The following is a 23,406-nucleotide window of genomic DNA, read 5'->3' as shown; positions in this document are numbered from 1 at the left end:
GCTCTGTGTACCCCCCACCGTGTCTCCCATTGCATCCCCCTGGCCGTTCGGTGCTGTGGCTGGTTGTAACGGGCGCTGCAGAGGTGACCTGGGTTTACCTGGCAGCCCAGACCCTTTCCAAGCCAAAAGAGGGGCTAATTCCCATATTCCAGCCAGTTAGCAGGTGGTCCAGGTTTACCTGGCAGCCCAGACCCTTTCCAAGCCAAAACAGATGCTTGGAATTCCCCAGTTCAGCCCATTGTCTGGTGAGCCAGGTTTACCTGACAGCCTGAACCTCTTCCAAGCCAAACTAGCTTCTAATTGCCAAATTTCAGCCTAATTCTCTCCTCTGTAGGGCTTTATTCCATGAGGTTAGCTGGGCTTCCAGGTTTGGATCCAGGCTTCCAAAGGGGTTTTCACCTGTGAATCCACTTGGAATATCACATCAACCCCAAGCCCAGCATGGAATCCCATTTTCTCCAGCAGCATCTCAGCCAAACCAGCCACAGTCCCCAGTTCCTCGGGAGACCCTGCTCCAAGGGAACACTTCCCACTGCTAATTGCTGCTTCCCACTTCCCTGTGGTTTGCTGCCAAGACCCTTTTATCTGGGAACAGGGGGAAGCGTTGCCACCATATCCCTGGTTTGTGGTTTGCTTCCCTGTGGAGTAACATGTAACACCCCTCAAAGCCTCATTGCTTCCTAAACCACAGAGCTCCAAGGAAAATTTGGGATCTTGGGACTCAATCCCATTGGTGGAGCAGCACAACTGTGAACTGATGATGCATAATGGGCTGATCTGTGGGGGTTTCATCATTCCAAGCACTAAACCTGCATCTTCCACCTGCAGAGATGAGGCTCCTGCCTCCCAGCGCCTGGCACCAGGCCAGGATGTGGCTCTGAGGTCAGGTTGTCCCTTTCAGCAATCTCCAGGCTGCTCCGTGTGGACATTGGAGATAGAAATCAGGCTCTTTCCAGTATTCCAGGTCAGCCCACGCTCCAGGCCGGGCTGCTCTTGGGACGAGCAGGAGGTTTCAGCACTGGGATGTGCTCAGAGCGAGCCAGAGCCTGGGCTGTGTGTAAATACAGATCTGGTGGCATTCCCGAGGTCATGGCCATGCTGAATTGCATCAGAGGTGGATGGGAATTGTGGGTTTTCCATGTGGATTGAGCTTGGATCGCAAAGAGGGTTGTTCCTCATCCCCTTTCCTTTCCAGTCCTTCCGAGCCCCATCCAACCAGGCCTTGGACCCTGCCAGGGATGGGGCAGCCACAGCTTCTCTGTGTCCCACCACCCTAATAGTGAAGATCTTCTCCCTGCTGTCCCATTTAAAGCCATTCACTGTGTCCTGTCCCTACATCCAATGTCATAATTCCCCCTCTGGTTGGCTCCACATATCCTTCCTCATTCTCTTCTTAGCTCTCCACCCTCATCCCATCCCTCTCCCCTCAGCATCCTCACGTTGCTGGATGCCGTCGTGGCAATGAGATTCCTCTTGCTTTTGGGTTCTCCTCCTGGTTTCCAGCTTTCCCAACAGGAAACCTGGCAATGCTCCAGCCTCCTCAGCATTTGGCTTCTCTCCTTCAGTGCCTCAGCCTGTGCAGATAAATGCATCTGGATAAATCCCTGGGGATTCAGTGGACTCCTCCACCTCATCCCAAGCACAGATTAATGGGAATGACTTAAATAAAAGGAATTCCTTTGCCCTCACACCGAGAGTAACCCCTCGTGGCAGGAAACTCCTTTTATTCCATTAGAAACACTTCCCCCCCTCTCCTGCTTCTCCTTTCTGACCTCTGTGAGTGATTTGAGCTGCATGGACACTTAAACTTCTCATTTCCACCGGGGAAAATATCAATTTAGGCAGTTTTGGGGCAGGATCACACCAATGGAATTCTATGTGGAGAATGAGGTGGGATGGGGCACTTCAGAGGGGTTCCATGGGCACCAGGAAGCTCTGAGACCTGTGTTATCTGTAACCAGGCACCAGTAATCTGGATTAATTCATCATTTTCCCCACATAACTGGATTAATTTTATTGTTCTGAGCATATAATATGGATTATTTTATCACTTTGCCTGGATAACCTGGATTCATTCATCACTGTGTCCACATAACTGGATCAATTCACTGTTCTTCCCAGTTAACCTGTGTTAATTCATCACTTTGCCCACATAACCTTAATGAATTCATCACTTTGGCTGGGTAACCTGGATTCATTCAGTGTTTTTTTCCTACATAAGCTGTGTTAGCTCATCACTTTCCCTGGATAATCTGTCCTAACATATCACTTTACCTGGATAATCCCCATTAATTCCTCACTTTGTCCCCATAACCTGACTTAAATAAGCATTTTGCCCAGGTTTCCTCTATTAAATAATCCTTTTCCCATATAATCTGTACATAAATTTACCTGGTAAATCTGTAGGAATTTTGCCCACATGCCCTGGATTAATCCATCATTCTGCCTGGATAACCTGGATTCGTCATTTTGCTGGGATAATCAATATTAATGAATCATTTTGCTCCCATAATCTGGATCTATTCATCATTTCTTCCTAGGTAATCCATAATAATTCCTCATTCTGCTTGCATAAACTGAACTAATTCATCACTTTGCCTGGATAACCTGGATTAATGATTTTTCCCATAGAGTCTCCATTAATCCATCATTTTTTCCCAGATAATCACTGATTTATCACTTTGTCTGGATAATCCATATTAATCATGATTTTGCCTGGATAATCCATATCAATCCATCACTATGCCCACATAACCTGGATTAACTCATTTTACCTAGATAATTATGGACTAATTCCTTTTTTATTTCCCATATAAACTGGATGAAGTCATCATTTTCCCACATAACCCGGATTAATCCATCATTTTCCTGACATATCCCACAGTAACGCCTCACTTTGCGTGCAAAACCTGGATGAACTCTACTTTTCCCACTCATCCTGCACCAACCCCTCATCTCTGCCCATTCTGATGCCAGAATCCCTCCTTTATCCTCCCTTAGTGACCTTCTGGATCTTCCCTGTCCCGCAGGTGCCTCGGAGCCACCATGAGCATCCCTCAGCTCCTGCTGTGCCTGTCTCTGTCCATGCTCTGCATCTCCTCCAAGCCCACGGAGAAGAAGGACCGAGTCCACCACGAGCCCCAGCTCAGCGACAAGGTCCATGACGATGCCCAGAGCTTCGACTATGACCATGATGCCTTCCTGGGCGCTGATGAGGCCAAGACCTTCGACCAGCTCACGCCGGAGGAGAGCAAGGAGAGGCTGGGGTAAGGCCACGTTGGGAAGGAACCGATCCAGCATGGATCACCTGGGCCATGACCCTCACCTTGGCCTTCACCTCTGTCTTTTGCACCTTGAGCTGTCTCAGGTAGACCCATGAAAGCATCATTTTAGCATGCAGGATGCTGAGTTCTCCACTGGAGATGTTGGGCTTGGCCTTCAAGGTCAATTTGAGTCATCCCAACCATTCCCACTTGCTCCTAAGCCCCCAAACCTTAGGAATTCCATGTGATATGAAGCGTCCCCCACTTTGCCGTACTCCACATGACCTCACAGGGCTCCAGTTACCACTGGAAGGCCCATGGGATTCCTGTATGTTGTTATTCCCACTTGGGAAGCAGCTGGAGAGCCACAAGTCAGGGAAGACAGGCAATCCCTTGAAAACTGACTTCTCCTCCAGTGTTTTTTCCCCCCTTCCCACCTGCAGCCATCAGCAGCGGGGGTTATTGGAGACTCCCAGCTCCAGCCCTGGCAAATCCCTGGATCCAGAGCACTACAACCTCCTCCTTTGTGCTCCCGACAGCAGCTGCTCTCCCAGTTGTTCCCAATGGGTTTAGGAAAGCTTAAACCTTTGGAAAAGGCTTGGCTTTGTGGTGTGATGTTCCTCACCATGTCAGGCTGAAGGTCTTGGTTTGTCACCATCCAAACTGCCTGTTAACCCTCCAGTTTTGCCTGGTTTCCCTCTGTTTTCCCTATTTTTTTCCCCACGGTTTGGCTTGTAAGTGGCCTTAGAGCTCATCTAATTCCAGCCCTGGATTTGCCAGGCAAAACCTGAGCGTTCCCATGTGCTTTAACATCCATATGGACCGTCCAGGCTGCTGGCTCATGATAAAGGTGAGGCAAAGCCAATGCCACCTCCTATAAAAGAGGCTTTTCTAGAGGCTGGAATGGGAATTTCCCCCCTACCCTGAGGCTCTAAACTGGGAAAACCCCTTTGGATCCGTCCATATCAGCCACGAAACTTCAAAATTGACAATCCAGGTGTTTTTTTACAAGGAAAACAGCTTGGAAAGAAGCTCTCCCTCCCCCTAAAAGCCGGAGCGGATGCAAAAGGGCAACATGTAGCTCTGGGATATAGGGATACACTGGGAATTCCCCCCCTCCCCGGATTGTTTTCCTGACCCCGAGGCTGTGTTCACTGCTCCACGCTTTGTAATTCCATTGTTCTGCTGAGTTATCTCCTGGAACAAGCTGGCAGCTGGGAGCGGGGCTGCCTCAGACTTTCCACTTGGAATGTTTTGATGGCGCCGTGGCTTTAAGGCTGTGGGAAGGACCTGGTTTTCCAGGCTCCTTTCACTGTGGCTCTTTTCCCTGTTTCGTGAGGTCATCGGGATTTCAGAACAGCGTTCCCCTGCTCTGGTTGTTCCTTAAAAGCTTCAGGATCAAGGCAACGCTCTGGGAATGCTCTGAGTTTCTCAGTGATAGCACAGAGCACACGAATCCTCTTCCTTCCTTCCAGCTGCCTGCCCTGCAGAGCAGCTGCTGCCACCCCCTCCCTCCGTGACCAAAGTGCTAGAGTACGGGATTATTTTGCCTAAAACTCATGGATTTGGTGGCTCCTGCCCTGGGAAACCAGCCTGGGAACTTCGGGCTTGGGCACGAAGCCGCTAGACCAGCTCGAAGGCTGGTTCTGCTCCAATGTAGCCTTGTCCCGGTGCCCAGCAGCCCCTTAGGTTGCAGCTGGGGGCTGTGTTCCATCATTCCTGGCCAGAATTCCCACAAAAAGTGGGTTCATGTGGTATCTGCCCCTGTCCCAGCCTCCTGGTGTAGCCTCTGCTCTGTCACCTCCTGCTGCTGCAACCACTGCGCGCTTTGGTATCACAGAAACCACAATGGCTCTGATTTAACACCGAGAAGCAGCTGGGGGAAATTCCCCAGGGAGTCCAGTCCTCAGAGCCCATTGTGGGATAATCCAGAGAAGGATGATGCCCACCAGTCAGGAATAATGTGTATTAAAGTGGTTCTGGCATCCAAAACACGGTGCATGGTCATCAAACGGGTTAAATTGTGGTCATCAAACTGGTTAAATGGAGTATAAAGACGCTTCTCTAAGCAATGGTTTTATCCCAGTTCTCCACCTTTTGGGAATGCCCTTTGGGCCATCTATGGGCTTTGCTTTCTGTGATAAGAACACTTTGGAGCTCTCATCTCTGGGCCTCAGCACCCAGCACTGTGATGTGTTGTGCTGGCTCCGCACCCTGCAAACCCCACGGCTGCTCCTAGGAGTAAACCATGAGGAATGGTGAGGCTGAAGCAGACCCTCTCCCCCCTCCTGGCCCGTGTGCATCTGCCTATGGATCCACATTCCTCCCTCACAGCTGCTGCTATAAATAACAGCGGCCCCGTGCCAGCGGCTCCGGTTTCTGCCTCAGGATAAACGGGTGGGATTGGACCTGGATGTGTCCCACCAGTGCCCTGGGAGGGTGTGCTCAGCCCCAGAGACAGCCTTTGTGTTCCTTCCCAGTTTAGACTCGCAGAATGGTTTTGGGTTGGAAGGGACCTTAAAGCTCCTTCAGCTCCACCCCCTGCCACAGGCAGGGACACCTTCCACTAGAGCAGCTTGCTCCAAGCCCCTGTGTCCAACCTGGCCTTGAACACTGCCAGGGATGGGGCAGCCACAGCTTCTCTGGGCACCCTGTGCCAGCGCCTCAGCACCCTCACAGGGAAGAGCTTCTGCCTAAGAGCTCATCTCAGTCTCCCCTCTGGCAGGTTAAAGCCATTCCCCTTGGCCTGTCCTTACAGGCCCTTGTCCAAAGCCCCTCTCCAGCTTTCCTGCAGCCCCTTCAGGCACTGGAGCTGCTCTCAGGTCTCCCCTTCAGGAGCCTTCTCTTCTCCAGGCTGCCCCAGCCCAGCTCTCTCAGCCTGGCTCCAGAGCAGAGCTGCTCCAGCCCTCGCAGCATCTCCGTGGCCTCCTCTGCACTCGCTCCAACAGCTCCACGTCCCTCTTGTGCTGCTGCCCCAGAGCTGGATCAGGACTGCAGGGGGGATCTCCCCAGAGCGCAACAGAGGGGCAGGATCCCCTCCCTGAGCTGCTGCTCATGCTCTGGGGGGTGCAGCACATGATGGATTCTGTTGAGCTTCTCATGCACTAACACCCCGAAGTGTAAACAGATTCATTTCCCAAGGTCTAAGGAGCAAACATTCCTCCCTAAAACACCTCATTCCCAAAGAGCACAACCCCTGATGTGCTCAGCAGTGAGCAAAGGAGGTTCAACCACCTCAGCCACTCCTTACTTGTACAGACAAGTTCTCCATGTGGTCATGGGGATGAACCACCTTGGCCTGTCCATATAGACCCAACCCCTTCATTTCCTTTAACTTGTGCTGGATTTTTCTCTGCGTTCCCCACAGAAAGATTGTAAGTAAGATAGATGAAGACAAGGACGGGTTTGTAACGGTGGAGGAGCTCAAAGCCTGGATTAAGTTTGCCCAAAAACGGTGGATCTACGAGGACGTAGAGCGGCAGTGGAAGGGGCACGACCTCAATGAGGACGGCCTTATTTCATGGGAGGAGTATAAAAATGCCACCTACGGCTACATCTTAGGTAGGTTCCTACTCATGGGATACAACCTGTATGGAGCCGGCGCTTGAAACTTGCTGTTTTGTTTTTGTAGAGTGATTGTAGCTAAAATAGACACGGATAAGGATGGGTTTGTGACCGAGGGGGAGCTCAAAGCCTGGATTAAGAAGGCCCAGAAGAAATACGTGTATGACAGTGTGGAACGGCAGTGGCAGGAGTTTGACATGAACCAAGATGGATTTATCTCCTGGGATGAGTACAGGAACGTGACGTATGGCACGTACCTCGGTAAGGGACGAGGTGGCCCCGGCTGGTGGTGGGCTCGAATCAATAAAGCAGAGGTATGAGGAGCTCCAGCCTCCCCCCTCCCAAAACTCCAAATTGACCTTCTGGTGGCATTAATCAAAGGGAAAACTAAAGATGGGGGAGAAACCATCCCCTGAGTGAAGTTGGGCATCAGCACGTGGCTTTAACTCTGCTTTATTGATGTGCTTCACTATGGAATGGAGCTCAACGCTCAGTTGGGGGCAAGGCCCTTGTGGAGTGCTTCTTGGCATGGAATTATGTAATCAGAGAATGGTTTGTGTTGGAAGGGACCTTAAAACTCCTCCATTTCCAACCCCCTGCCACAGGCAGGGACACCTTCCACTAGAGCAGGTTGCTCTAAGCCCCTGTGTCCAACCTGGCCTTGAACACTGCCAGGGATGGGGCAGCTGGAGTTCAAACCATTCCGTGTCCCACCACCCTCATAGTGAAGAACTCCCTCAGATCCCATCTAAATTCCACCTTCTTCCTTCTGAATTTCAAGCTCCTGGTGGCATTTAGCCCCTGCAGAGAGACACCAACTAACCCCTGGCTGTAGAAGCCTCTTTCTGGGTGTCTCCACCTAAATCGTTGGAAGATCTTTAGCAAAGAGTCTTCTCCTTGTGCACATCTCCCTCCTTCCCCTTATCAAGGGGATATCCCCCTATCCCCCTTATCCACAGAGCTTGTAGGTTTTGCCACCCAAGTCAGGTCAGGAGCCCCCATGAGGACTTAAACCACCCCAAGGAGTGAAGTAAGAAGAAGCTCTTCGGGGGTTAAGACATGAGGAAGCTCTCCCAGCTCCTCTGCCAGTTGTTCCTGCCTCTTGGAACGCTGACATATATGGTGTGATGAGCTCCAGCTTGAGAGCATGAGATAAGGTTTTCATTGACTAAATATTGCCAAAGATGGTCAAATGCTCTGCAGGACCTATGGAGGCTCTTGCCTCATCCATCATCCTTGTTTCTAGGCTCCTTTGGAAGGAACTGGGGGGAAAGTTGAGGTTTGGCTGGAGAAATGAGCCCCCCAAAACCCCACCAGGTCTCACTGAGCTCCTCAGGGCTGGGACAGCTTCTCTTATCCATTAGTTGGGTGTTGAGAAGGTCTGGCCTATCTCCTCCTCTAAATCCAGGCTTCAAGCAGGAGGAAAGGTCCTAGGATGGTTTGATTGTGCTTTTTGGGGTCCATGCAGTGGGTTTTATGAGCTGGGGGTGTACAGTCCTTCATAAACCCCACCTTAATGGGTTAAACCCCCTTAGTGAGGAGAGCCTCGATGAGGAAACCAGTTCTTAAGCTTCAATAGCAAGAGAGGGGAGTGCCTCAGGGCACTCAGGTGCCACCAAGGCCTGGTGTCTGCTGCCAAGTGCCCTTGGCACATGCTCATCAAGCTGCTCCCACGTATTTTACCCATATGGAACACTGGGAGCATCCCAATCTCCCCATTCTCCTGCCTAATGCCACGCTTCCACGCTCCTTGTATCAGCTGGAATCGCTTTTCCACCTCTCCTCTCTGCTGGAGCAGAGCACAAAGCTCTCCCCTCCCTGCTCCCCTCTCCACCCAGAGCAGCGTTGGAAATGCCTCTGGAAATACCTCGGGAGAGTTGAGAGGCGGCCAAGAGGCCTCTGATCCCGGCCTGGAGTGAGCACATCCCAATCCCGGCGCGTGGGAGCCGAGGCACCTCCCTCTCTGCTGCTCTGCTGAGGGTTGCAGGAATGCCGGCCTTTTGTCATCCTGGAGCAATGCTTTTGGGTGGATTTGGGATGGTTTTAGTCACCTGTTGTCGGGATGAAGCAGCTCAGAGCAAGTTGGTGCCAGGTTTCAATCCATTCCCAAGCATCCAAAGATAAAATGTGATGCTGAAGTGAAAAGAGTCCCAAAGCTGCATCTGGGAGTGAAACTCCCTTTAAAACTTCCTGAAAATAGGAACTCTAATAATAATAACACATATTTTTTCCCTCTTTCAGCCCCCCCCAGGCTCTCACTGCTGGCTGCTAAACCCCAAATATCCCTGTTTCTCCTATAAAACTGGAGCTTGTGGAATTGCTCCAGAGTCATTCCCTGGCTCTCAATCCCTCCACCTGCCCTGGAAGACATTTCCCTTGTGCCACCAGGGTCAGAGAGACTAAAATTCCAAGTATTTGGGGGCAGCTTAAGCCCCAAATCCAGTTAAACCAGCATCTTGCTCGCTTCTCAGTTAAAGCTCAATCCAATCCTATGGTTTTCCTTTGCTTTTGGGGTGAAACCTCGGGAATACAATAGGAAACATGAGGTTTAATTGTGCTTTAGAGCAGCTGAATCCCCCCTTTTGTACTGGATGAAAACAGGGAAGGGACTGAGCCTGATCTTAGTCCAGGCCTTGGCTCTTGCTTAACTTCACCTTCGGCTCCAGCCTCTTCCATCCCTCTTTTCCCTATAGGCTTCCCAAACAAAGCTGCTGCCGGTATCCTGCTGTCGCTGTGGCTATATCGGGTGTCCATATGTGCCCAGCTATTCCTGCTGTGGGTGATGGATCCCGGGCTTTGGAGCAATATCCCCTTACACATTCTGCTCCAGAAATAGCCCGGGCTGAGCCGCCGGGCCCGTGACAGCCAAAATAACCCCCCCCCCACCCTGCCATGGCTCCCTGGGTCCAGCAGAGATCTGGGAATGCTGCTCCCGGCAGCTCCTGCTGGGGCTGGTGCAGGAGGGATGTGGTAGCTGCTGGCAGATAAAAGTGAGGCTGCTGTGGACAGGGGTTAGGAGGGTGGGGTTGGGTTGAGGGGGTTGAGGTGGGGATGTTGGGGTTGGAACTGAGTGGAGGATGTTGAGGATGTTGGGGTTGGGTTGAGGTTGAGTTGGAGATGTTGGGGTTGAGGTTGGGGTTCAGAGGAGGACATTGAGGATGCTGGGGTTGGGTTGAGAAGTGTGAGCTGGAGATGTTGGGTTTGAGTTGTGGATGTTGGGGTTGGGGTTAGGCTGAGAAGGTTGGGTTGGAGATGTTGAGGCTGCGGCTCAGTGGAGGACATTGAGGATATTGGGGTTGAGGTTGAATTGAGGATGTTGGAGTTAGGTTGAGAAGGTTGAGTTGGAGATGTTGGGGTTGGGGTTGGATTGAGAAGGTTGACGATGCTGAGGTTGGGGCTCAGTGGAGGACATTGAGGATATTGAGGTTGAGTTGAGGATGTTAAGATAGCGTTGAGGATGTTGGGGTTGGGTTGAGAAGGTTAAGTTGGAGATACTGGGATTGAGGTTGGGGTTGGGTTGAGGCAGTTGAGGATGTTGAGTTTGGGGTTCAGTGGAGGACATTGAGACATCGGGATTGAGTTGAGGTTGAGGGAGTTGAATTGAGGAGCTTGAGGTTGCGTTGAAGAGGTTGAGGTTGGGTTGAGGAGCATTGAGGATGTTGAAGTTGCATTGAGGAGCCTCACGTCACGCTGCTGATATTGTGTTGTGCTTCTCATGCCCATGAGCCACCTCCCCCTGCCCAAGCTGACCCCTGGCTCCTTTCTTCCCCTCAGATGACCCGGACCCTGACGATGGCTTCAACTACAAGCAGATGATGGTGCGGGATGAGCGGCGCTTCAAGCTGGCCGACAAGGATGGGGACCTGACGGCCACCAAGGAAGAGTTCACGGCCTTCCTGCACCCCGAGGAGTACGACTACATGAAGGACATTGTTGTGCAGGTGGGTGGCCTCGTCCTGCTGGTACTGAGCAAGCAGATGGAGAAGGTTGGGTGGGCACCAGGAGCTGGCCTGTGGTAAGATCCTGGATACTGGGGGGTTTTGGACATCCTGTGGCTGGATCAGTGCTGGGAAAGGAGGGGGATTCCATGGGACCCACCATCCTCTCCTTGCAGGAAACCATGGAGGACATAGACAAGAATGGAGATGGTTTCATTGACCTGGAGGAGTACATAGGTGAGATATCACTGTTGTCCCTTCTTTGCTTCATCCAGCCTGAAATTTGCTGCTGGAATGTGCTGTCCCATCCCTTCCCCCCTTGGAATTTTATCTCTCTTGACCTCCTGACTTTAGACCTTGCTTTGACCTCATTCCATGAGGGATTCCTGTGTTATATCCTGGTACTGGGGGCTCAGGGTGGGAAAAGCAGCTCCCAGATCCCAGAGGGGTGGCTATATCTGCCCAAAACTTGGGATTTATCCGTGGTGCGGGGCTGCTAACTCCAAAATACATCAGGAGAAATGCTGCTTTCCTTTCCATGTGGGTTTGGAGAGGGATTTAGGGATATAAAGTGAATACTTGAAGGTGGAAGGGGGCATCTTGTCAACGTGTCCATCAACAGAGGCATCTCAGCGGTGGTTCTTCCCTTGGGAAGAGGTGTTGGGATGGTGTCCAAGCAGATAATTGTGTCCTATAGGTGACATGTACAGCCACGACGGTGATGCCGACGAACCCGAGTGGGTGAAAACGGAGCGGGAGCAGTTTGTGGAATTCCGGGATAAGAACCACGACGGCAGGATGGACAAAGAGGAAACCAAAGACTGGATCCTCCCTTCCGATTACGACCACGCCGAGGCGGAAGCGCGGCACCTTGTCTACGAATCCGACCAGAACAAGGTGGGAATGGCACCGTGGTGTGAGGAGGACGCTTGGGTGTCCCACCAGGGTTGTGCTGAGCATCCATGGAGGGGTTGAGTTGGGTTTGGTAGACCAAAAGAAGGGAGAACCGTGGGAAAATGGGATGCGATGGAGGGCTGAGGATGGGAATATCCCTCTTTCCCTGCAGGATGGCAAATTGACCAAGGAGGAGATCGTGGAGAAGTACGACCTGTTTGTGGGGAGCCAGGCCACGGACTTCGGGGAGGCCTTGGTGAGACACGACGAGTTCTGAGCCTGGAGCCATTCCCACGTAATTTATTGCTTCCAATTCCTGGGATTGATGGTCGGAAACATTTGGGGGCTCCCGAGCCCGGTGGGGTCAGGCACTGAGGTGCAATGTCGCCAACGAAACCCTCTCTTCCCGTCCTCTTTCCATCTCCTCCTTCCTTCCCGAAGGGATGGGGAGATGCCGTTGGGAGACCCAACGCTTCTTAACGGCGCTTTTGGGGTTCAGTTGGGGGTTTTTGGGGGGTGTTTTTTTTAGATTGACTCATTCTCTGGTGGTTTGAGCCACGTTGTCTGGGTTTTATACTAGGAGGGTTCCGTGTGACGTGAAGGAACTTCTCCTCCTCCTCCTCCTCCTCCTCCTCCTCCTCCTCCTCCTCCTCCTCCTCCTCCTCCCAAGAAGCCACCTCCTGGCTTCCCCTTCACCCACCCTCGCTCTTGGCCTTTCCTCCTTGGGGTGGACTCCAACAAATTCAACCAATCAAGATCCAAGTAATTGACTTTACTAAGCCCAAAATCCATTGAACCTGATGGAAACCCAGCACTAAACCAGAGCTGGAGTAGAGCCAGGATTGGGATGGACCCAGCTTGGCCAACCCAACCGCTCTTGTCTTGCTGGAAGAGCTGGAACCACCAAACTCCCTCTCCATTGGCTTCAGTTGGCCACCATCGTGTCCTCCAGTCATTAATGGGCCTGTTAATGAACCATCAATGTGGTGGTGGCTTCTTGTTGCCCATCCAAGTGTTTTCCCTCTTTTCCACCCCGGAATGTTGCTCCAGGTGCCTTTAATCCAGCCAAACACCCCCATTCCGAGGAGAAACGGCCCAGCCAGGGCAGGATGATGATGAATAATGTTAATATTAATATTATCCATAATTCCCTTGTTTTTAAACCATGTGGATCCGGGAATGTCATGATTCCATCCTGGCACCAGCTGGCATCAACATGGATCTGACTCTGGTTGAGAGGTTGGTGCCAGTCACTGGTTGAGGGGATGTATGGAAAATCCACCCGGATTCTGCCCTCAATCCCACTCCAGGGGTTAAACCACCAACCACAGGGATAGGTGCTCTTCCCAGTTGGATTTGGGTAGAGCTCAGTGGTGGATGCAGTGATCCCGGTCTGGGATTTGACTCCAACTTCCTCTTCCCAAATGGATTTGAAACTGGGAGCAGCATTAATGACTCCAAACACTAATTTCCTTCCCAAATTCCCATCCCCTCATCCCACCATGTTTATTCCCTGGGTGTTTGTTGGGATGGGTTCAGTTGTGTCCAACTGTGGCTCAATAAATCCCGGCTCCATCCATCCCACGCTGCCTCCTAATGGAATTCCTTTGGCTTTATCCCAAAGTCAGGCCCTGGAGGGGTGCCCACCCCTTGGCTTGCCTGGAGCGGGATGGGCACCAATGGCATCGCTTCCTTTGGAAGTGGTTACGTGGCTGGAGAGGGTGGATGTGGCTCCAGAATCGCTTCCCACCCCCGCCATGAGTTGGGATGGGGGGGTCCCGAGACCATGAGGGAATGTGTGGGGATGGGGGGGTCTTGCCCACTGGTTCCCAGCCCTGTGGATGGGATCCAGTCCTGCTCCAGCCCCATGGATGAGCTCCCAGCACCACCCCAGCCCCATGGATGCAGTTCAACCCCACACCAGCCCTATGGATGGGGTCCAGTCTTGCCCCAGCTCCATGGCTGTGGGGCTCAGAACCGCCCCAGCCCCATGGATATGGGGCTCAGAACCACCACAGCCCCATGGATGAGGCCCCAGCTTCACCCCAACCCTATGGATGGGATCCATCCTTGCCTCAATCTCATGCTGGGATCCAGCCCAGCCCCATGTGTGGGGGTCTCAGGACCACCCCAGCCTCATAGATGAGATCCAGAAGCACTCCAGCCCCATGGATGAGGGGTCCAGAACCACCTCAGCCCCACAGATGAGCAGCTCAGCCGCATGGATGGATGGTGGACACCATCCCACATCCCTGCCTGTGTGTCCTGGGCAGGCCAATGGTGCAAAGCCCCACAGTGACACCTCCATGGCACACAGCACTGTGGGGCTGAGCCCCACACATAGTCCCCCCATCCCCACCCCATTGTGGGGCCACAGAAGCTCCTCACTGAATTGGGACCAGGGTGGTGCTTTATTGTTCCACCAGCACCTACATCCTGGGGTGGCCCCAGCCCCATGGCAGGGGGGGCTGTGGCTGGCGGCTCCTCAGCTGGGGCTGACCTGGCTGGAGGACACAGAGGAGACCTCTGTCCTCTGGGCAGAGCTGGACACATCCGAGTCATCCGTCATGGGCTTCCCACAGACCATCTCCATGATGCAGCCACGGAACTGCGGGGGGAATGGAGGGGATCAGCCCCATGGTCCCCATCCCTGGCACCATCTTCTACCCCTTTGGTGGCACCTTGGTAGCATCTCCTGGCTCAGAGGATGTGGAGATGGCCTGGGCATGCCCAAGTGTCCCTCATGCCCATCCCAAGGTGTTCATGGTTCCCGCTCCATGGGCATCCCTGAGTCATCCTTGTCCCCATGGGCAACCCAGGGTGTCCCCGGTGTCTGGGTGCTCCTTCATGTCCTCAGTCCCTGTGTGTCCCTGGTCTCCATAGGCATCCCTGGGTGATCCTGGTCCAAAAACGTCCCCAACATTCCTGGTCCATGGATGTCTTTGGGTACCCCAGTGTGTCCCCGTTGCCCTGGTGTCCTGGGATGTCCCCATCATCCATGTGTCCTGTGGTGCCTCCGTTGCCCTGGTGTCTTTGGATATACTTGGGCAGCCAGGGGTGTCCCCATCATCGTTATGTCCCATGGTGCCTCTGGTCCCCAGATAATTCTTGAGCTATTGGATGTCTCCATCAAACCCATGGTGTCCCCATTGCTGGTGTGCCTTGTGGTGTCCCCATTCCCCTGGTGTCCTGGGGTGGCCCCCTCCCCAGATGTCCTTGAGCACCCCAATGTGTCCCCATTGCCCTGATGTCTGGATGTGCCCACTGTCTGTGTGTCCCTGGGTGTCCCCATCACCCAGGTTTCTTTGCATGTCCCTATCATCCTTATGTCCCCCGATGTTCTTGAACCCCTGGGTGTCCCCACTGTCCTTGTGTCCCATGATGTCCCCATCATCCACATGTCCCAGGTCCCCAGATGTCCTTGAGCACCTCGGGGTGTTCCCATTGTCGTGATGGCCCCAACATCCAGGTTTCCTTGGGTGTCCCCATCACGCTTGTGTCCCACAATGCTCCATTGCCCATGTGTCCAGGAATGTCCCTGGTCTCCAGATGTTCCCCAACCCCTGGATGTCCCCATTGTCCATGTGTCCCTGGATGTGCCCACTGCCTGTGTCCTGTGGTGTCCCCATAGCCCAACCTTGCTTAGATGTTCCCATCATCCTTATATCCCATGATGTCCCTGGTCCCCACATATTCTCGAGCAGATGTCCCCATCGTCCGTGTACCCCATGGTGTCCCCATTATCCAGGTGTCTCACGACAGGACATTGTCCAGGTGTCACCATCATCTGTGTATCCCATGATGTTCCCATTATCTGGGTGTCCTGGGGTGTCTCTGCTCACCAGATGTCCTTGGATGCCCCGGGGTGTCCCCGTTGCCCTTGTGTCCCATGGTGTCCCCATTTTCCATGTGTCTTGTGCTGTCCCCACCACCCGGCTTTCCCTGTGTGTCCCTGGACGTCCCTGCCGTGCCCCGTGGTGTCCGTGTCCCCGGGTGTCACCTGTTTGTTCATGAAGCAGTAGATGATGGGGTTGTAGATGCAGGAGCTCTTGGAGAAGAAGGCGGGGATGGTGACGAGGCGGAGGTCGATGCCGTGCTCGCGGTTGTTCACCATGTACATGGCCAGGGCCGCGTAGGGCACGTAGCAGACGCAGAAGGACCCCACCATCACCACCACCATGCGCGACACTTCCCGCTCCGCCTTCTGCGTCGTGGCCGACTCCTGCTGCTGTGCAGCCACCTGCGCCAGGCACGGGGACCAACCCCATCCTGCATCCATCCATCCTGTACCCATCCCACACCCATCCATCCTGTACCCATCCCGCATCCATCCATCCATACTGTACCCATCCCACATCCATCCATCCCGTACCCATCCTGCATCCATCCATCCTGTACCCATCCCACACCCATCCATCCCGTACCCATCCCGCATCCATCCATCCATCCATACTGTACCCATCCCACATCCATCCATCCCGTACCCATCCTGCATCCATCCATCCTGTACCCATCCCACATCCATCCATCCCGTACCCATCCTGCATCCATCCGTCCTGTACCCATCCCACACCCATCCATCCCGTACCCATCCCGCATCCATCCATCCATACTGTACCCATCCCACATCCATCCATCCCGTACCCATCCTGCATCCATCCATCCTGTACCCATCCCACATCCATCCATCCATCCCGTACCCATCCGGCATCCATCCGTCCTGTACCCATCCCACACCCATCCATCCCGTACCCATCCCGCATCCATCCATCCATACATACTGTACCCATCCCGCATCCATCCATCCCGTACCCATCCTGCATCCATCCGTCCTGTACCCATCCCACATCCATCCATCCATCCCGTACCCATCCCGCATCCATCCATCCTGTACCCATCCCGCATCCATCCATCCATACCGTACCCATCCCGCATCCATCCATCCCGTACCCATCCCACATCCATCCATCCTGTACCCATCCCGCATCCATCCATCCATACCGTACCCATCCCGCATCCATCCATCCCGTACCCATCCCACATCCATCCATCCTGTACCCATCCCGCATCCATCCATCCATACCGTACCCATCCCGCATCCATCCATCCCGTACCCATCCCACATCCATCCATCCCATACTGTACCCATCCCGCATCCATCCATCCCATACTGTACCCATCCCGCATCCATCCATCCTGTACCCGTCCCGTGTCCATCCATCCCATACCCGTCCTGCATCCATCCATCCCATACCCATCCCACATCCATCCATCCCACATCCATCCATCCACATCCTTCCATCCCACATCCATCTGTCCCGTACCCATCCCACATCCATCCATCCATCCCGTACCCATCCTGCATCTATCCATCCATCCAGTATCCATCCATCCTGTATTCATCCATCCCATCTGCACCTGGGCACTGACACCCATGGGAACCACCCTCATTCATCCCATATCCACCCTGCATCCATCCTACCTCTGTTCATCCTGTATCCATCCATCCCATATCCATCCATCCTGCATCTATCCCACCTCCATCCATCCACCTGCAACCTGGCACCAACACCTGTGTCTATCCTGCATCCATCCATCCCATATCTGTCCCATATCCACCCATCCCGTATTCATCTCGTATCCATCCATTCCACTTGTAACCAGGCACCGACACCTGCATCCATCCCACATCCATCCATCCACCCTGTATTTATTCATCTGACCTACATTCATCCTACCTCCACCCAGGCACGGACACCCATGGGCACCTGCATCCATCCCACATCCATTCTGCCTCCTTCCTGCCCCATCCTGCCTCCATCTCTCCTTCCCCACATCTCCATCTTCATCCCACCTCCCTTCCTCCCTCTGTCTCTCTCCCTACATCTACATCCCTACATCTCTGCTGCTTCCCATCCCTCTTTCGCTCCCTCCCTCCCTTCCTTTGGCCATCTCTCCTTCCTCCTTCCTTCCCTTCATCTCTCCATCGCTCCATCTATCTTTCCATCTCTCCTTCCCTCCATCTCCATCTCCATTTCTCCATCACTCCTTCCCTCCCTCCTACCCAGCAGCACTCTCTCTCCTCCTTTGGCCATCCCTACTTTCCTTCATTCCACCATCTCCACCTCCATCCCCATCCCTCAGTCTCCATCCCTCCAGGTCCATCCCTCCCTCCCGTCCTGTCCCATCCCGGTGCAGCACTCACGGCACGCAGGGCGCTGAGCAGCTGTGAGTAGGAGAAGATGATGAGGGACAGGGGCACGATGAAGCAGAAGATGAAGAGGAACCATGTGTAGTACTCGCTGCGGTACTTGGTGCCCACCGTGTACCAGTCGGGGCCGCAGGAGCACTGCAGCCCCTCGGGCACGTACCTGTGGGCACCGCACTCAGCACCGCACCTGACACCCCACAGCACCCCGTGGTACCCCTATGGCATCCCCATGGCACCCTATGGTATCCCTATGGCATCCCAGTGGTATCCCATGGTACCCTATGGCACCCCTATGGGATTCCCATGGTACCCTATGGCATTCCCATGGAACCCTATGGCACCCCTGTGGCACTCCATGGCATATCTGTGTCACTCTAATGTCACCTTATGACTCTCCTGTGTCACTCCCATGTCACCCTAGTGCTACCCATTTCACCCCGTGCCACCTCACGTCACCTCATACCCCTCCATGTCACCCCATGTCACCCTCTGTCATCCTGTGTCACCTCCATGCTACCTCAGTGGCACTCCATGGCACCCTTATGTCATCCTATGGCACCCTAATGTCACCCCATACCCCTCTCTATCCCCCAGTGCCCCCCCTGTCCCCCCATGTTATCACCCCCATGTCCCACCTGCTCCACCCGAAGAATGGAGGGATGGCGACGCCGATGCCGATGACCCACGTGGCCACCACGACCACGAGTGCGTGCTTGGAGGTGAAGCGGAAGTTGCCCAGGGGCTTGCAGATGACGATGTAGCGCTCGAAAGCCAGGAAGGCCAAGGACCAGCCCGTGACCAGCCCTGGGGACACCGCGGAGGGGGCTCGGACCAGCATCGCAGCCAGCACCACCTCACCCGGCTCGGGCAGCCCCACCAGACCATGGGGTTCAAACTAACTCCTATGGGTCCAGTAGACCCTGGTGGTCAACCTTGCCTTGATCCCAGTCAGACCAACCCAACGCCTCTGAGCCCCATCAGATGATGGTGGTCACCCCTGCCTACCGGCATGATCAACTACCCACCATGATCAACTACCCACCAGCTGATCATGGTCACTTCAACTCCTACAGGTCCAGCAGACCCCAGTGGTCAACCCTACCTTGAGCCCAATCAGACCGTGGTGGTCACCTCAACTCCTATAGGTCCAGTAGACCATGGTGGTCAACCTGACCTCAAGCCCAATCAGACCATGGTGGTCACCTCAACTCCTCCAGCCCTACCAGATTATAGTGGTCACCCCAACTCCTATAGGTCCAGAAGAGCATGATGGACACCCCAGCTCCTACAGCCCCAGCACACGATGGTGGTCACCCCTACCTACAGCTGCACCAGTCTATCATGGTCACTCCAACTCCTACAGGTGTAGAAAGGCACAGTGATCACCCCAGGTCCACCAGATTGCAGTGGTCACCTCAACCCCCAGAACTCCAGCAGTCACCCTACTTCCAGCACTACCAGATGATGGGGGTCACCCCAACTCCTAAACCCCAGCAGACCATGGTGGTCACCCCTGCCTACAACCCCACCAGGTCATAGTGATCACCCCAACTCCAACAGGTCTGCAAGACCGTGGAGATCAACCCTACCTCAACCGCCTACCTCAGACCATGGTGGTCACTCCAACTCCTCCAGCCCCACCAGATTATAGTGGTTACCTCAACACCTATAGTTCCAGCAGACCACGGTGGTCAAGCCCCATTAGGCCATGGTGGTCACCGCAACTCCTCCAACCCACCCAGACCACCGTCAACCCTACCGTGAGCCCCACCAGACCATGACAGTCACCCCAACTCCTATAGCCCTACAAGATGATGGTGTCTACCCCAAGTCTTCCACCCCCATCAGTCCATCGTGGTCACCCCAACTCCTCCAACCCTACTAGATGATGGTGGTCACCCTGTCTTCCAGCCCCCCCAGACCCTGGTGGTCACCCCAACTCCTCCAACCCTACAAGTTGATGGTGTCCAACCCAACTCTTCCAGCCCTCAGTGGTCACCCCCACCTCCAGCTCCCCTGTATGACCATGGCCACCCCCCCGGCCACCTACCTGCAGTGGCCCCCATGAAGCCCTCAAAGGCACAGACGTGCTTGCCGAAGACGAAATAGCCCTGCGAGCTGGAGACGAAGACGGTGAAGATGCAGAAGATGCAGGCGAGGAACCCGCAGAAGGAGATGTTCACCAGGATGTAGTTGAGCGGCTGCCTCAGCTTCTTGTACTTGATGGTGACCACCAGCACGATGGCGTTCAGGGGGGTGCCCACCAGGAACACGAAGCCCATGAAGGCTGTCTGCAGGTAGAAGGCCCATGGCGGGGCGATGTGGTACTGGGGACCGTCCCAGGGGCCACCGACGGACCCGTTCTTGAACAGGTAGAACTCCTCCTCACCCGACATCGTGCTCGGGGCTGCTGAAGGGGGGGGGGCTTGGGGGTCCCAGCCCTCCCCTTCTCATATACCCTTGTCCCAAAGCCGCTTATGGGCTGAGGAGGGATCAGGGCTTCAGCCAGGGGCAAACTTGGGGATTAGGAGGGGCTAAGCCCGGCTCAGGTCCTAATCCTGCTCCTTAACCCGGGCTGAGGCGATTGTGGGGCTCCCGAGGGATTTTGGGGGGTAAAGGCGGAGTAAAAAAGGGTTTGGGGGGGGTAAAGGGGATTTGGGGAGTACAGGAGGAGTCTGGGGCACTCACACCCCAGGGACACAGCAGGGACCCCAAGGTGGGTGATGTTGGTCAGGGGTGGCTTGGGGGGAGAAGGGGTGATGGGGTGCCCCCAATGGGACCATGGGCAACCTCAGGGTGGTCCTAGAGCTCCAAGGGGATGGATAGAGGTGGAGAGGACCCTGGGGGAGGGATTAATGAGGGGGCACTTTGGGGGTGCATAGTTGGGGGTTACTTTGGGGGTGCACTGCAGGGGAGCATTCACTTTGGGGGTGCACTTCTAGGGGGTGCATTGCTGAAGAGCTCATGGCTGGGGATCACTTTGGGGGTGCACTGCTGGGTGTGCACGATTGGGGGTGCATTTCAGGGGGCATCACTTTGGGGTGCAGGGCCGAGGATGCATGGCTGTTTGTTCACTTTGGGGGTGCAGTGCTGAGGAGTGCACTATCGGGGATGCATTACGGGGGGGATGCATTGATGGGGGGGTGACTTTGGGGTGCACTTTTTTGGGGGGGTCACTTTAGGGCTGCACTGCCGTGTCTGTGTGTTCATTTTGGGGTGCCCTTTTAGGGGTCACTTTGGGGTTCCCTGCAGGGGTGTGTGCTCATTTGGGGTTCATTGGGGGTTCATTTGGGATTCACGTTCAGGGGTGTCCCCGCGGTGCGGGTGTTTCTCGTTCCCCCCCCGCAGCACGCAGCCGCGCCGCACTCCCACATAGCGGCTCGTTGGTCTAGGGGTATGATTCTCGCTTAGGGTGCGAGAGGTCCCGGGTTCAAATCCCGGACGAGCCCACTTCTTTTTCTTCTCCCCCCTCCCCCCCTTCATGCACCCCACTTCCTGCCCCTCCCTCGCCGTGGGGCCTCAGTGGGGCAGGAAGCATGAGCACAAGCCTCTTAGCGGGGGGATTAAGGGCGTTTGGGCTCCCCCCCCCCCCCCCCCCGGGCTTGGGGGTTCATATAAAGCCTGGTGCAGAGAAGTGGGGTGGTGGCTGTGCTGCACCGTACCAAACCATACTGTATTATGCTCTACTGGGCTGTACTGGAGTCTACTGGGATGCACCATGTTGTACTGGAGTGTACTGGACTGTACCATACTGGACCAGGCTATACTGGACCATACTGGGCTGTACTGGGACAGTGCTGGTTGTACTGTACCAAACCATGCTGTGCTGGGTTGTACTGGGCTGTACCATACTGTACTGGTCTGACTGGGCTGGACTGGGTCATACTGTGCTGTACTGTTCTGCACCATACTGTACTAGGTTGGACTGGTTCACAGCGGGCTGTACTGGGTCAGGTCTGGTTGTATTGTACTGTACCAAACCATACTGTACAGAGCTGTACTAGAGAATACCAGGCTTTACTGGGCTTTACTGGGACATACTGGGCTGTCCCAGGCTGTACTGGTCTGTACTGGGTCAGGTCTGGTTGTACTGTACCAAAACACACTGTACTGGGCTGTACTTGGTTATACAGGACTGGACTGCACCGGGTTGTACCATATTGCGTTGGGTTGGACTGGGCTATACTAGGTTGGAGTGGGTCATACGGGTTGTACTGGGTCATATAGGGCTGTAATGAGTCATACTGGGCTGTACTGGGCTGTACTGGGTCAGTCCCCCATGACTTAGGAGCACCCGGTCTGCAGGCGGGGGGGGGGGGCATGGAGCTTAAAGAGTCCCCGTCCATGGGCAGTAAGTGCTGCAGTGGGACCCCCACCCGGGGAGGGCACCCCCAAATGGGTACCCCATAAAACGGGCACCCATGGGAGCGGGCATCCTAAGCAGGAGCACCCAATAAGGATGAGCACCTCAATGATGGGCACCCCAAAGAAGGGCACCCATAGGTATTGGCAGCCTCAGGGTAAAGGTCACCCCAGGACTGGTCTCCCCAAGGCTGGTCACCCTAAACAGGGGCACCCATAAGGAGGGGCACCCCAAAGAGAGGTACTCCCAGGTACTGGCACCCCCAGGGTGAGGGACATCCCATAAGGATGAGCATCAATACTTGGGACACCCATAAGGAAGGCTACAGCATAAGAAGTGGAACACCAAAGAAGGGCACCCATAGGTATTGACACCCCTAGGCCTGGCACCCCAAAGATGGGCACCCATTGATACCAGCACCTCAGGGATAAGCACCCTAAAGTGGGGCACCCATTACTATTGGCACCCCATAAGGACGGCACATCAACAATGGTCACCTCATTGCTGGTCACCCAAGGGGTGGTCACCCCAAGGAGGGACACCCCAAAGAGGGTCGCCCATAAGTATTGGCATCCTTTATGGATAGACACCTCAATGATGGGCACCCCAAAGAGGGGTACCCATAGGTATTGGCAACCTCAGGGTAAAAGTCACCCCAGGACTGGTCTCCCCAAGGCTGGTCACCCTAAACAGGGGCACCCACAGGGCTGGTGATGGTGACCCTGTTGGTGATGCTGTGCTCAGCAGACCTGCAGGTGCTGCGGGTACCCCACAGGGTTGGTCCCCCCCGAGGATGTCCCCGTGGGTGGGTGCTGGTCCCCATGTCCATGCCCTGTTGATGACGCTGTTCCCAGTGGGACTGTAGGCGCTGTGGGGCACCCCAGGGTTGGTCACCCAAAGGAGGGGCACCCATAGGCTGGTATCATGCTGGTGCCAGGGCCAGGGCCACTGAGTTCAGCAGGTCTATGGGTGCTGCAGGTACCCGAGGTGGGTGCCATGCAGAGCTATGCGGCGTCACTAGCAGTGCTCCCAGAGAGCCTGCAGGCACTGCGGGACTGGATCTCAGCCCCGCGCGAGGAGCAATGGGGGGCACGGTGGGTGTGAAGGTTGCCACAGCGGATGGATGGTGGGCATGGCGTGGTGGGATGGTGGCCATGGTGAGAACGTGGTCAA

The 23,406-nt window shown here is 54.6% G+C and overlaps 2 protein-coding genes, 1 long non-coding RNA gene and 1 other non-coding gene across 5 annotated transcripts; 3 read left to right on the top strand and 1 right to left on the bottom strand.

Moving 5' to 3' along the window:
* The first annotated feature begins 3,005 nt into the window (after positions 1–3,005).
* Positions 3,006–12,269, top strand: CALU (calumenin). 2 transcript variants are annotated; one of them, XM_061467889.1, is made up of 6 exons: positions 3,006–3,266; positions 6,895–7,088; positions 10,602–10,768; positions 10,942–11,002; positions 11,463–11,662; positions 11,832–12,269. In XM_061467889.1, the coding sequence occupies exons 1-6, from the start codon at positions 3,046–3,048 to the stop codon at positions 11,934–11,936; spliced, it is 948 nt and encodes a 315-aa protein (XP_061323873.1). In that variant the 5' UTR covers positions 3,006–3,045; the 3' UTR covers positions 11,937–12,269. The 2 variants fall into 2 exon arrangements, with proteins under 2 accessions (XP_061323873.1, XP_061323872.1); XM_061467888.1 differs by lacking the exon at positions 6,895–7,088 and adding an exon at positions 6,631–6,824 and having other exon boundaries at positions 11,832–12,266.
* On the top strand, positions 9,732–10,595 carry LOC133276755 (uncharacterized). The gene is made up of 3 exons (XR_009745989.1): positions 9,732–9,964; positions 10,068–10,188; positions 10,333–10,595. It is a non-coding gene; the product is annotated as an uncharacterized LOC133276755 (long non-coding RNA).
* A 1,802-nt stretch (positions 12,270–14,071) lies between the features above and the next one.
* OPN1SW (opsin 1, short wave sensitive) lies at positions 14,072–20,266 on the bottom strand. The gene is made up of 5 exons (XM_061467881.1): positions 19,921–20,266; positions 18,506–18,674; positions 17,865–18,030; positions 15,660–15,899; positions 14,072–14,267 (listed from the first exon to the last, which is right to left on the bottom strand). Exons 1-5 carry the CDS (start codon positions 20,264–20,266, stop codon positions 14,145–14,147), a joined length of 1,044 nt encoding a protein of 347 aa, XP_061323865.1. The 3' UTR covers positions 14,072–14,144.
* Positions 20,267–21,247: 981 nt separating this feature from the next.
* On the top strand, positions 21,248–21,319 carry TRNAP-AGG (transfer RNA proline (anticodon AGG)). The gene has a single exon. It is a non-coding gene; the product is annotated as a tRNA-Pro (tRNA).
* Positions 21,320–23,406: the final 2,087 nt, after the last annotated feature.

The sequence above is a fragment of the Pezoporus flaviventris genome, unplaced genomic scaffold, assembly GCF_033815535.1.
Source record: "Pezoporus flaviventris isolate CSIRO_AGI_PZ_B2104156 unplaced genomic scaffold, CSIRO_AGI_Pfla_v1 ptg000046l, whole genome shotgun sequence".
NCBI lineage: Eukaryota > Metazoa > Chordata > Aves > Psittaciformes > Psittacidae > Pezoporus > Pezoporus flaviventris.
The sequence above is the reverse complement of the archived record's forward strand: the minus strand, read 5'-3'. Positions and strand labels throughout refer to the sequence as shown.